General features: G+C 41.7%; 1 protein-coding gene and 1 pseudogene across 2 annotated transcripts in view; both read left to right on the forward strand.

Moving 5' to 3' along the window:
• The first annotated feature begins 2,175 nt into the window (after nt 1-2,175).
• LOC148904912 (uncharacterized) lies at nt 2,176-6,092 on the forward strand (annotated as a pseudogene).
• A 1,283-nt stretch (nt 6,093-7,375) lies between these two features.
• Nucleotides 7,376-15,003, forward strand: part of LOC116291623 (uncharacterized) — a 35,115-nt gene continuing 27,487 nt past the window's right edge. Inside the window, exon 1 of one of the 2 annotated variants that reach the window (XM_089040685.1) lies at nt 7,376-7,547. Coding sequence is in view for 1 of the 2 variants with exons in the window: in XM_089040686.1 (XP_088896812.1) it covers nt 7,496-7,547 (52 nt within the window). In the remaining variant the exon portion in view is untranslated. The remainder of the gene's footprint in view (nt 7,548-15,003) is intronic. The other variant, XM_089040686.1, reaches the window with a different exon arrangement.

Raw genomic sequence — 15,003 nt, forward strand, 5'->3', positions numbered from 1 at the left:
CATCTAATAAATAGAAATTAATCGACGCATATATTGCCAAAACTTAATATTTGCATTAAACATTTAAAGGAAAAGATATGATTAAAAAATCGAGAGAAAATAAGTCTTATACCCATCTAGTAAAACTAGCTGGCAATAACCAAAAACGAACAATCAAAAATAAATATAATAAAGAAAAAAAGATCAGGCTATACAGTGCTAAAAACGAGTTCCTTCAACTGGGCTTCTGATACAACGCACACAGTCATCATTTTTTCGGTGTTTTTGTACTCAGCTTGCCTAATTTCAACCTGCTGAACATGTTTTATTATGGCTGTACCATATCAAAGCCCCGCCCTTTATTACCGAATTTATTACAAATAATGCATCATCGACGAATTTCTTTGTAAAAAATTTTTTTACGATAAAAATTTGCTCATTTGATAAAACATCATTGGCATCATTAAAATTATTTTCGTAAATGACAGCAATTTTGCCTTTGATTAAAATCAATTTTCCCAAATACTGCAGGTGAAATGCTTTGATGAAGGAAAAGGAAAAATCCACAAAGGTTTTATCAGTTTTATCATGGCTGTACCATATCGAAACCTCGCTCTTGATTACCGAATTTATTCACAAATGATGCATTATTGACGAATTTCTTTCAAGGTTTGACTAAAATTAATTTCAAGTATTTTAAAAGATATTTTGGCTTGGAAAGTTATTAAACATGTGCGGTGTTTCAAGCAATTTTTCTCGATAACAAATTTTACGGGAGTTACGGGCGGATTTTTTTTCCGATAAAAATTTGCTCATTTAACAAAACATCATTGGCATCATTAAAATTAATTTTGTAAATGACAGCAATTTTGCTTTTGATTAAAACCAATTTTTCAGAATACTGCAGGTGAAATACTTTGATCAAGGAAAAGAAAAAAACCACAAAGGTTTTAATTTAGCTCTCTTTTACTTCTATTAATATTCAATAGTGTGGCTGTCAATCTAGCTTCGCTTTGTCTCATTTTTTAATGATTGGTCATACTCTAGATAGATGGATTTACCGTGAATGTCGTAAAACAAATTTTCGCGCTAAAATTTCAATCAAATATATTTATGGCTTTGTTCAGATTAGCATATCTTCTTGCCTGAACAAACGAATGGACTAAAACGGTATTCTTATCCTTGTTAAGTAAATGTTATTTGTTGAAACCTTTTTCTTCCTCGTTCTATAAAAAATTATTGATGACATTTTCTATTTGGGTGAAAAAATAATAGTGAATAGGAATACCGATTACCAGAAGAAAGCCGATGCGTTTAAGTCAATGTATTTTTAATGTCACTATTCAATATTCTGATACAACATGTCATATATATTTCAGCGTCGTTCAGTCCAACGGGGTGTGTAGAATGATTGACTAGCCTTCGTTCGTGCAATAATATAGTCTGCAAATAACTATTATCTGATTAATCTTATTTTTTTTCTAATCACTTCCGGTGGCTCAATTTTTATTCCAAAAGCCCGTGCGTAGGCTTCCATTATATGCTGATTATCTTGAAAACGAGCTCGGGACACCCTATTTTTCTTTCCAGATTTGGAATCAGCATTAAATTTCAATTCGGAAAATCGAAGTTTTAAAAAAAGCTTAAATCAATTTCCAAAAGTAGGCAGTCACCTTAAGCACTTTTCTATGCAGCAAATACGGCAAGTTAGATGTTGGTATCTTATTCTAAGCACTTTTCTATGCAGCAAATACTACGGCAAGTAAAAAAAATACTACGGCAAGTTAGATGTTGGTATCTTATTCTAAGCACTTTTTCTATGCAGCAAATACTACGGCAAGTTAGATGTTGGTATCTTATTCTAAGCACTTTTTCTATGCAGCGAATACTACGGCAAGTTAGATGTTGGTATCTTATTCTTAACAGGGGAGTATTCTGCGCGACCATGCGCGTCGACGCTGACCGTGAATTTATTATTGCTGGCTCGCCTCAGGGAAAGCCCTCTCTCTCGAAAGCGTGGCGGCAAAATTCGAATTCGAACATGTATCGCGCTATCGTTTCGTTTGTCTTTCTAACACTTTTGTGGTGTTACTCAGAATGTGGAAATACGAAAATAAAACGTGTAATATGCGGAAAAGTCATTTCTGTTAATCGAATGAAACGGAGCAGGCCAGCTGCTTCGTATTTGGACAAAATTTCGCTCTCGTCGCGTCCAAATTGCAACAACGCACGTATCTGTGGTGTGTGTTTGGCAGCCCTATCCAGGTCAGCCAAACCCGACGAAACCATTACCAAAGTAAGTAAATTAGTGTTTGTTTATCAAGTTTTATTCATATTAGGTACAATAGCAGTAATGACTACATTTATTAAATCGCAGCTTATAGGAAAATGTTCTTCTGGCAAGTCTGGAAGACCCTCCAATAGTTACAAATGTCGTGCTAAGCTAAAGAAAACAACCCTATCGCAAGAAGCAGGCACACAAACAATGGATAATGTATTGTCTCTTGCGCCATGGACGGTGGAAGATACCTGCTTTGGTGAGATTCTCCGTGGGCCATGCGACCGGACGTTATTCCCCCCTGGGCTGTTTGAAGAGTTAGAGGATCAGATGATGCAGCTCTCAAAACGTAAGTTTGGCAACACAGACGTACATCAGATAACGCCGTGTGCCAGGTGTGAAGGCGGTGGGAAACCAAGAGCTCTAGACTGATATGTAACACACATACTACATAGTCCTCTCTTAAAACAAGTGCTTGATAATACTATATTGGCAATACCGCATGACTAGAAATAAGCATGTAGTGACAAAAGCAATCTTAATTCTATAAAAAAAATCAATTTATCATATTAATTTCGGTTTCAGGGTGTGATCTGTCAAAGGAATTAGAAGACTTAAAGTTGTTTATGTATAAAGAATTTACAAAATTGGGAAGGCCACCAGTGTACGACCCAGAGGAATTTGAGTTGTTGTGCCACAGAGCCGGGGCAAAATCTATTTTCAAAACAATCACAGATGCCATGACAACTGAAAGACAGTCAAAAGAAAGGGAAATCGCCAATCGGAAGAGAGCAGTGTCTATTATCTACAAGCTTTGTTATGGTCTCAGTCAAGTTTGCAACTGGCTGCAGACAGACCACGCCCTTTTTTTAAAGCAATCAAATATCAATAAGGAAGGGATGGAGACAGCAAATGTTCTGGGGGACACAGTGAGCATCTCTAAGGTTGATAAATTGGTGACACAATTGAGCGAGGGGTCTGTACAGTCAATTGATCAAGTTGTCAATGAAGCAATTAAACATGAGTGGCAGCTTGTGCTGGTTGTTGATGACTATACAGCCATACATACAATACGACGACCACTAACAACTACACTCATCCATCCCAAAACTATGTGTACTATTATAATTAAAGTTTTCAAAAATGTCCCAGCTATACCAGCCTGTCCAGCATCATCCTATCTGAACCCTACAAGCCATGAACATATCATCCTGTATAAATACTGTATCTGGCCTTCAATCTATGTATCGACTCACACAAACTTATGCCTCCGTAACACATTTTTTAATCCTGAGTTTGAAAGACACCGTATAACAACACACAATTACTGTGACCATGAGTCTGTTCAGACCATGCGGCAGATGGATGATGTACACCTAGTGGATTTTGTAGAACTGCAACTTAAGAGTAAAGATGACTTTGGAGCTGCACAAAGCTATCTGACTACATGAAACGATATCTTCTTCTGCAACCTGGTGATTGGCCAGCACAGTTTTATTCCCGTCAACTCGTTTATGAAACCTTACAAAAATATCAAAGTCATTTTCCATCATCTGAACCATCTCCTGGACCACTGCTCAAACCCACGTCACATTTGGATCACTCATACACCACTCCTTGTAACACCTCTGGACCTGCAAAAGAACAAGATACATCTGATCAGCCTACGATTTTATCAATTATACCATGTATTGGCCCTCTACATATTTCCTTAAATGCACAAGAAACAGTGTTTACTGAGTTCCGTCCATTCTATGAAATTGTCTATAAAGATCTCTTCCCAAAAAGCAAATTAGCCAAGACACCCAAACCTTGGAGGATCAGTCTTTTGCATGAAATTGTTTATGATGGCTGGCTACTTATACGGGACACTGTCAAAGACAAATTCTCCACCTGCAAAGATTTACAATACAGAACACTCCTAAACCTACTTGATAACTACCTGCCTTTGATCCTTACTATCTACAGTGTTACTTTCAAACTAAACAACTTCCTGGAATACTTTAATGCTGTAATTCGTATTTGGACAATGTTTGTTTGCCTAGAGAGACACCACTACAACAAGGCTCCATTGGTTTGGCTGGCTACATGTACATATTGGGGCATCCATCATCCTAATCTCTTTCATCAATTCCGCTCACATCTTATCATATCTGACGAGTATCCTGTGGAGAACGCCCATAGTATCATTTGCTCAATAACAAATGCCCATGACACAACTGAACAGCTACGCAAAAAGGCAAAATCCACATTTCAAGCTAAACACACACAAAAACACTTCAAGGAACATTTCACTCCACCTAAACATCATAACTTCACAACCAACCACCACAGAATTCTTAAAGCAAAATGTGCTGGCATACTATCAAAATTATTTGTGGATATATCAAGAAACATTGGGGAGGGAAGAATTATTTTTGAGGGAAAAAAGAAGAGTGCTGTATTGCCCAAAGTATTTGGAAAAGATCAAGTCAAATGTAGGACACTGCCATTGGGCTATTGTGGTTTACACCAACCAGTACCAGATCGACGTTGTGACCTGCCAAGTTGTACAGCAAGAAACAGAGAAAGTTGGGTATTATTTGAGGGCTGTTCTCATTCTTACCATGAGGACTGTCTAAGTGATACCTACTACTGTGTCCTCTGTCAGGAATTTCTGGCAGACAAAGCAAGATCACTAGCTGAAACTGCTAAAGATGCCATATTGAACCCCAATGAACCCAAAGAAACTGAAACTACAAAGTCTAGTGACAATTCAAAAAATAGTGAATCTGATTCAAATGATAACCTTGACTCAACAGCTCCTGGAGACATTGATTCTATTGAAAATGATATTAAGCTAGCCAATGCATAAATATCTGCACTACCCTCTATTCCATGTCCACCAGACACACCTCCTGCAACAATAAGTACTTCTGACCCAATACCACAGCAGCAGCAAGCCTCTAACAACAGACGTATTCCAAAGTGTTCTCAATGTGGACACCCACGAAAAGGACACACTCGCCCTAAACAAGGACCTGTCAAATGTCCACGATGCAATGGAGGAGTATGTTCAAGACAGCCATCACAGTCATCTCTACCATCGCTGTCAATCCAGCCATCACATTTATCACAGTCAACCCAGCCATCACAGTCAACCCAGCCATCACAGTCAGCCCAACTATCACAGTCAGCCCAACCATCATATTTGTTCCAGCCACAACAGCAACTAATCCTACATCCATATGTACACTATGGTCATGTAATTGAATGGATTCTGCCACAACAACTATGTCAGTCCCTGATCTTTGGAATTCCAATGGGCAGTAATGCTAGTACTATCACCGCTGTCATTGGGGCTATGAAGTTTCTGTCTGGCACAGTTCCTGTCCCTTCTCCTCACAATATTTTATCAACTGTGGCTGCATTTGCCAACTCAATGAGAGAAGGAAACATTCTTTACAACAATTTGAATCTACCAGTAAACCAGCCAAACTTAAATGTCCAGGAGGCCCTAGCAAGAAGATATGATAAGTTTGGACTGACAATGATAGAAGATAGTGCAGTTTTCTCTCCAGCCTGTCTCAAAGACAAACTGGTACTCATGACAATCTCATCTGGCAATAAATCTGCTATTATTATTGCACCACCAGATAAGTCAATGCTGTTATGTTTTAGCAGAAGGGAACAGAAAGTTTCATTGTTTGAAAGCCATTCTCATGGTAACCAAGGAGGATTGTTGGCCGTAGCAAGCTATGAACAAATAGACAGCTTTGTTCTCTTCCTTGAATATATGTGTTTGCGTGACTGGGGAAGCAGCATATCAGGGGCCAATATTAGTGTAGTACAGTAAAAACCTGTATAAGAACCTACTTTTTTACGGTTAGCCTCAACATTTACAATTTCTTATATACATACATTTACTGCAAGGTTCTAATAAAATGGTCCTTAAAATGGCCAATCTTAGCCTAGCATGTTCTTAATTTTTAGGTTCTTATATGCCGGCTTTTACTGTAGCTGTGAATAGCTAATTTTGTCTGCTCATATGATGTTTAAAATAGTTAAATTAACTTAACTAAGTTAATATTATATTAATTATCACTTCTAATACATCACATGTAACAATGTGACAAAAAAAACTGCTAAATACAACAAGTTTTATAATGTCTTGTCCGATTTTGCCAGCTAATTCAATATGACAGGATGATAATAGCATTTTAGTGAGGTTCAGCATGATAGAAATACTTGTGTGATACTCTTCCTAGATTTTTCACAATAACATATTAATAAATATTCATTAGCTATGAAATTCTAGGCTTAATTTAGCTGGCAATATTCCCGAAAATATGCCACCGATTACTTTGAAATAAAAACAAATACTTAGAAATGAGTTCGATACGCGTATTGAATTTTCAACAACGCTTGTCGAGTGTTAAATTCAATAAGAATTTTACCAGATACTATGCCTAGCAAAAGTGAGGTCATACTTTCAAGAAAGCATCGGAATATTTTCTCCGATTTTGAGGCTAATAAAACCCACAAAAAACAAAGAAGGAAAGGACGATAAAACTAGTTCTAATTTCCGAACTGTGATACTCTTTCTACGATTACGGGAAATTCACCGTCAACTAAGTCTAAAATAAGGTTTCACACATAATATCGTAAAATTTTCGAGCTAGATTTCTCTGAAAGAGAACCACCGATTTACATTCTTATATGTTAATAACAAACTAGAGAACTAAAACTTACCATAAGACAGGGTTTTGGAGCAGTAGTCTTCGTTATATATCAGATATCCACCTCGAAAAACCCAAGCAAGCCACAACGTGCTGGTGTCAGTCCCGTAAATGGATAGCAGCTTTATATATTTGTTTAGCAATTTAGAACTCAACTGTGTTCTTTCACTCGCTGATTCCAGCCACAATTACACATCAAAAGCCCATTTAGCTATTTCTTGGATTGTTGAGCGTAGAAAATCCTTTTGCGGTGCACAACTGGCGCACGATTTGACACACTCGGTAATCTTTCTCCGCCATTGATCACCAAAACGAAGCAAGTGCCTAAGATGCAATGCGCATGCGCAACAGAATACTCCCCTGTTCGATTTCATTGGTCAATGAGGTGTGTTACGTCGGTATGCAAATAAATTTGACACCTGTTTTATATACGGCATAGGCCAAGTTCTTAACTACCGAGGCAGAGATCACAAGATTTCCTAGCCTTCTGCGATCTCGACTTGTTCCGTCAGTTATCAAGATGAAGCATTTAACTTTCCTTATCGTCGTCTTCCTCGCTATTATCCCACAAGGTGAGCTTTTAGGACAAGTCGAAAATCAGTCTATATGTAACGTAAACTGAACGCGATTAGCCGAGGAGCGGCTCTCTAATCTAAAACAGCAAGATCTGTTTTTCAGATCAGTTTGAAAAACCGCCTCATCAAAGATTTTACACAAATCAATGATCTTTTTCCTCGCACACATTCATTGGTACATGTCGAAAAAGGATGATTTTTAAGCTAAAGTTAAGTTTGATAGTGCAGAAGCAGACATTGTATCGATTGCTCAAGACCCAAGCACGATGTTTGTTGGACCACTAGTGGTTATTGATGGGTTGCAAGCATTCCCAAGAGAGTTAAGAGATAAAAATATGGCGGCCATTGTGGTACCGTTAACAATGGATGCTAATGAGAAATCTTTTGTTATATGGGACCAACATTGACGCGATGACGTAACGTGCAAACGAAGAATAGTTACTGATACGGTTTTAGCATGACACATCTATGACTTGTAATACATCTTGCATCAACGATATATTTTATTATATATTATCTTTTATTTATTAATGGGTTTTCGATATTCTGCGAACTCAAAATTGTTTTCTTTTTTACTGCCGCCCGTCAAGAACATAAAAGGTACAAGCTGATTATTTAGTAGTATAGGGGATGGGGGTTCCAAAACAGTGACCACCGGAGGATTACCCGTCTAAAGTGAATTCCTCGATTCGTGCCGTTATTACCCGCATCCCGTGTCTATGTAGTTAAATATGTTAGTCTATATATGGAGTGCGAAGAATGTAAAGAGTTTGTTTATGACTTCTGTATAAAGTGCTTGAAACCCAAGTTTGTACCTACTAAGCCAAATAAGTATATTTGTTGTGGTAAAAAAATGCAAATAGAAGACGACACGTCAGCACAGTGTTATGAGTGTGGTAAGAACATTCGCAATGCCGTACCAAATGCTACCAAAGAGCAATATTACGCCAATGGAGGTCGTAAGAAAACACCTTATAAGAGAATAAAATACTTTAGGGACTGGATGAGTCATATCCAAGGTTATCGACCGGTATATTTAGACAACGAAGTAAAGAAGAAAATCATAGACCACTTAGAAGAGCCAACCCCACAAAGTCTACGGAAGACATTGAAAAAATTAAAGCTAGGGAAATGTTACAAGGCTATTCCCTTCCTTTTGTCTGAAATTACCGGTAAGTCTATTCCTGAGGTTTCTGATATGACAAAAGCCGAGTGGATGTTTTGTCGGTTGGATGAGGATGTTCCTTATTACCCTGACGTAATTTACGAAATATTTTACAAAATAGACCCCAACCACCCCCTGTTAGGATGGATTCCGAGAAAATAAAAATGAAAAACTGGCGTTTGTTTTGCCAGAAACACAGGACGCTTACGTATGTGAAAATTATTATATTTATGTCTTACACTCTAATTTGCATATTTTCTAGACTGTCGTTCAATATGTAAATAGAATCCTGTCACGCTCTTTTCAAAGCAAATATTATTATTATTATATATTATTATTATTATTATTTACTGAGCGAGCTTTCTTTGAAGCTCCTCTTTTGCTTCTTGGTAGATCTTTTTGCGAGATTCCTCGGAAAGATCTTTTACGACTGTTTTTTTGTTCCTTATGTCCGACTTTAATTTCTCGTACTTTTCCTCTTCGGCCAGAATAAGCGAGAATTCTACGTCGTCTATCTTTTTGTCACGCAAAGCCTTTGAGACAGGGTCAGTGATCGTATTTACTTTAGCCCTTGACAGAGCTATTGTCGTGTCATGCTTGGATATTTTGCTTGACAACTGTTTCATAATGCCCGTAGCAACAGCAGAAATAATACCACAGGCCGCCCCAACGCCGGCCAAAGGAACCCCAACAATTATTCCCGGCCCAGTAAGCGAAGTAGCAACGCCGGAGCCCGTTAACACTACGGATATGGATCCTGAAGTTATCGCAATCTTATGTAGCGTACTCCGGGCTCTGACGTACTTTTTTCGGACTTTTTCGTAGTGTTGTGTCTGCCCCTCCAAGTAAGCCAGTATTAAATTTGCTTTATTCAAACGAAAGTTCTCTGCATTTTCAATGGGTGTCGTAGTGTGATAATTGGGAACATCTGGGTACAACTGAGGTGCTGATGGTATAACATCCATTATATATACTAATGTACGACGCTTTTGGGAATGATATCGAGGAGCAGCCACATCATGACAACAGGGATTATGCGAACTGGAGGGCCTTTAGGAAGATGTTTCCACACGCAGATGCTAGTAAGTTTGAGCGCAGACCCGACGGTATTTATTACCAAGGCTCCAGGATGTACAGCAATGCGGACTTGGAGCCGCATGAGAAGAGGAAAAAGGCACAGCATTTGTTAATAACGAAGGAGGTACAGTCTAATTTCCCGGAGAATCTATTAATAACCAACCAGGATTACCCATTTTACGATACTGAAGGTGGCGTAAACAACTTTGATAAGATAGTGACGCATTTAAAGATTCCAGTGGGTAGGCAAACCTTTGACGTAGTAATAAGGGATATCTTTAAGGATTTTAACCTTACGCACACTTCAGGAAAAGAAGCCCACGAATGGTTAAAGGGGCCTAACTTTAAGTACTGGCCGCAGCAGTTAAACTTTGCCGTCTGGGCGGCTACAAAGGGCTGCGGGGTTGCCGCGGATATGTTCGACATTGCCTTTCTAAGGTTCCACGTTGCCTTTACTATGCGGCGCATATTGAAGGAGCTTAGCGTACCATTACCGGGGGAAAAGCCATTCAGTCGAATGGATAACCATTACGATTCCGCTGCCCTAGAAAGGCTAATGAATGAGTTTAAGCCGCAGCAGAGAGACTTTCGTTATCGGGAGGGCGCCACGCATGGCTTGGGCATTATCTATGCTTGGCATGTTGACGGCGTGCGTCCGGCAGACATGTATCATCAAAAATACCCCGGGGTCCTAAAGTTTTACGACTTGGGTGGTCGCAAGAATGACGTTATGCTGATTAATAGGATTGAGACAATTTACCCCAGTCCTTGGGATCCATTCGTATTATTAAAAGGAAAAGGCCTAAGAAACCTAGCCAGGATCAACCGCAGCATTGAAGCATTCGTGTACTCCACCCTGGGAGCGCAGGTAAATACCCGCAGCCCCATTGTTGGATCCCAAGGTGCTTCGCGGGAAACGCAACAAGAATTCCTAACCCTGTTTGAGTCCGCAATAATAGAAAATGACATATCCAAGTCAGTTCAAAGATATCAATTGGCGGTGCAACAATCTAAAGTGCGGTTAGATTACGCTTTGTCGCCTGGTTGTTGGTTAATGCCAAGTAATTTGGTTATCAACGCCAATTCCGTTGTGGGTTATAACAACAAACTTCAGCGAGCTACTAAGGACATGAAGTTTGGGGTGAATGACGTGAACTCTGCCAAAAAAGTCACACGAAGCGAAGCTACCCGTAGTTAAGAAACCATCAAAGCATATTCCCGCGTTACCAACCATACCTGAGGAATATGACCATAACCTACTAAAGGCCGGCGTAGCAGTTGCAAGCATTGGTCTAAGCTATTATATATGGCGATGAACAACCCCTACGTAGCTGGAGTAGATTGTGTCTATACGACTTACACACGCGAGAAAAAATACACCCAGGCATCTTGGGTGGACGTCACGGGGATGTCCGTGGATCTGAACTACTCAGGAAAGAAGCTGATAATATGCAGTATTTGCATTGGCACGAGTAGTCACGCCAACGTCGGCTTTAGGCTCCTAGATGACAACGGTATACTGCAGCCTATGCGTACGAAAACGAACAACAGGGAGCCTGCGCATTTCTCCGTAGAGCCCAACCCAGCCAGCGCCGAGAATCTTTCCGTTTGGACTTTCCACATGGTCGCCGATTGCCATGGGAAGGTAAAGCTGCAGATAAGAGTAGACGATACGGGAAAGGTTGCGGTAAATAGTATAGAAAATCAAAGAGATACGGCCTATAATCACGCAACCATTAGCACTTTGACGGTAGTGAGCCTTTAAATATATGGACAACCCACACGCGAAGGAAGATTGGTTTCTTTATTATTTGGAGGAGAAGGAGTACGTAAACGACGAATGGCATGACACCGGATTGTGGGTGGAGGTTGGGGGCCTAGGATTAATCATGTGCACTATTAGCATTTCGACGGGGTATTCGTGTAATGCCGGGTTTAGGATCATCGATGAGGCCAACCGCCCATTGCTGCCTTACAGAAAAAAAGATAGCAATAGGCATCCGGCTCACTTTTCTTCGGAGCCCAACCCGACAAGCGGAGAAGACTTAACACCGGTAACGTTTCATATGATAGCCAACTGCCCATATGCGAAGCTTCAAGTTCGCCCCAGTGATGCTCACTCCTCAGATCCATCTCGGTTTCTCGGTCGCGTTCGGATAAATGCCGCCCCGACTGGTAACCCTTCGACGGATGCTATTTGGAATCATAAGCCCATTAGCACCATGACTGCTATACCACTAATTCCGTATTACCAGGGTGGTGCGAATACTATCTTTACTTATCCCAAGTCAAGGACGCCTCGGATGCCTGACGACGATAAGCCCCCAGTAACATACGAGGATAAGATCAACCCCTCATCTTCTTCAGGAGTACCACTCCAATAGCGACAACCAAGATCCAAATGTTATTCCCCACGAACTTCAACAGTTCGCCGCCGGCCCTAAGTGCCAGGCCAAGAACACTACCAAGCAGCCCAGGAAGACCGGCTGCCATTTTTTTCCCTAAGTCTGTCAGCCCATTGCCTAATTTCTTTACGCCTGCGCCTGTAGCCTTAAGCGCGGACAAGATTACTCCTACTACGGTGCTAATAGCGACCGCGAATGCCAGCGGAATACCATACTTCACCAGAGCCCTTTTTACCTTTTCCTTGGTGGTAAGGCCCAACTCCTTTTCCAGGTTTTCTTTTTGCGCCTGTAATTCCGCAAGGCGTACCTGAAGGGTTTCTACTTCCCTTTGGGCTGCTTCCCTTTCCTCTTCGGGACGAGTTTGGTCATTGATTACCTCCTGCTGCCGCTCTATTTGCCCCTCCAGGTCTTCAATAGCCTGGCTCATTTGCCGAATTTGCTCTTCTTTGGTGTTGATTTCAGCAACCAACTGCCGCCGTTCCTCCAAAGAGCCGGCTATGGTGATATGCAAGTTTTTGGCTTCTTCCTTGCTGATGTCCAGGTCTTGCAGGGCAAGATCGAAGGCCTTTCGGGTTTGGTCTCTTTCGCACGGGGCATTGTCTCTTTGTTCTCTCATCTGTACTATTAGCTGATTTTTGTCGTCAAGTTCTCTCTTTTGAGCATCGAGAAGTAGCCGGTTTTGTTTCATGTATTTTGCTTCCCTTTCTTCCAACGTTTCTTGTAGTCCCTCGGCGCGTTTTTCTAACGCAACCCTTTCATTCAGGGTTTCCAACCTTTCTAGCGCACTTCGGGTAGCCTCTTTGAAGCCCCTTAATCTCGCCACGTTAACCTTGACCGAGCCACTATCATCAAAGAGGACTTGTGGTTTGGTCCAACGGTTAGCGTCGGGATATCTCATGTCTCTGACGCTTATGAGGACTTTGTTTCCGCGTTCTGTGAGCTTTATGTCGTCGGCCTCGAAGCGGGGATAGCGTATCCGTAGCTCTTGCGTTGCCCACTCTACGGTTTCCCGCGCGGTTGCTCCCTGCTCGTTCATATCCCAAAGTTCTAAGTACTCGGGGACGGGGCTGCCGCGGTTCCTTGATTTCCACATGCGATTCAAGGAGGTCTTGAAGCTTTTCCACCTATTGCCATACTTGTTTTCTAGGGCCATGTCGTAGATTAGGGGGTCGGTCTCCGCGCCTCTAGTCCATGCGTCAAATTCTTCATCGTTAATGTCGACTTGACCTTCTTCGGTAAGGGGGTCAAAATCCGTTCCTTCTACTTCCATTATATATGATAAGCTCAAAGTTAAACCCCAACGTATTACCTAAGCAGGTTGGCGGACTAAAGGCAGAACGAACCTTTCACCGGGTCACCTTTACTCCCAGCAGCGCAAAGCCAGGAGAAACCTTGTACGTAGGCGTGCCCCGTCTAACGGATAACCTAGTCTTAGTTCCTGGCACCTTGGCGTTAAGGTTTGACCTAGCGGTGCAGCCCAGCACTGCGGATGAAAGGTGTTGCGTCAATAACGTGGGCCGCAACCTTGTCTCTAAGATGAGAATCAAGTTTGCTGGGGAATCCTTGCTGGACTTAAATAGGTACGATCTGTATACCACCTATAAGGACCTATGGTTAACAGCCTTCGACCGCGCGCAAAGGATAGAACAAGGAATTGGTAGTCTCATCCTGCGTAAGGTCCGCACGCCTGTTAAGACGCAGCCCACGGACTCCAGCGGAGAAACCGCAGTAGCAGATGCGAAGCGAATAAAGACGGCCTATGGTAGCAAGTATGTCATCCCGTTGGACTTCGAAGTGATTACGAACCATGGTGCGTATTACCCAAGGCAGCTAAGTGAGTTACAGTTCGAAGTAACCCTGGCCGATACGACCAACATCCTTGGAGAGATGTCCACCGCAATTAGTGGAGTCGTTCACCCTTATTCTATCACCAACTTAGAGCTGCAGTACGAAACGGTATACAGCGAATAGCTGGCCCGTAGCGCTGGCATGGAATATAGCGCCGGAAAGGCATTCCTTTACGACCACGTAGTGATGTACAAGACGTTCAGCTTCCTGGATAAGACGGACGAGGTTATCAACCAAAGCATTAACCTCCCCCGAAGAAGTCTCACGGGGTTAATGCTGGTGTTTGCTAAGCCCTACGAGGCCGGTAAGCGCAACTCCGAGGCCTTTCACAACCCCAACATTACTAACGTGGGGGTAAACATAAACGGAGTGCCTAATAAGGTCTACTCCCAGGGAATAAAGCCCGCAGACGTGTACAGAGAGGCCATGCGCAAGTTTGGCGACCAAATTAGTCCCGAGGGATTCTTTAATGATAAGTACGCGTTATGGATCGACATGCGCACGACCAACGACGAAACCATGCACGGTCAGGGTCTGCGGCTGGTCAACACCCAGGACGGCATCACTTTGGAGATCAAGCGCACAAAGAATGCCTCCGCGGGCGACAGCGATAAGATAAACTGCTACGTCTTTGTCGTGTCGGACGCGCAGCTAAGCGTAGAAATGAATCAGCTAAAGAGCGTTGCATATTAAAATATTCAACTAATATACCATGTTACGCGTCTTTGAAAACAACAACACCAAACTGCAATGCATAGTGCAAGGCGAAACTTTGTACTTTAAGGCGAAGGGAGTGGCTGTCGCGTTGGGATATGAGCGCCCAAGAAACGCAATCAGAGACCACGTGTCTGAAAAATACCAGAAAAGGTTGGATGAGCTAAAGGGGGCATCGAAACAGTGCCCCTCTAATGCACAGCCAAATTCCGTGTACGTAACCGAGCCTGGGTTGTATGAACTG

The sequence above is a fragment of the Actinia tenebrosa genome, unplaced genomic scaffold (genome assembly GCF_029948245.1).
Source record: "Actinia tenebrosa isolate PJP-AT-01 unplaced genomic scaffold, QUT_ActTen_1.0 PGA_scaffold8__29_contigs__length_14323225, whole genome shotgun sequence".
Lineage (NCBI taxonomy): Eukaryota > Metazoa > Cnidaria > Anthozoa > Actiniaria > Actiniidae > Actinia > Actinia tenebrosa.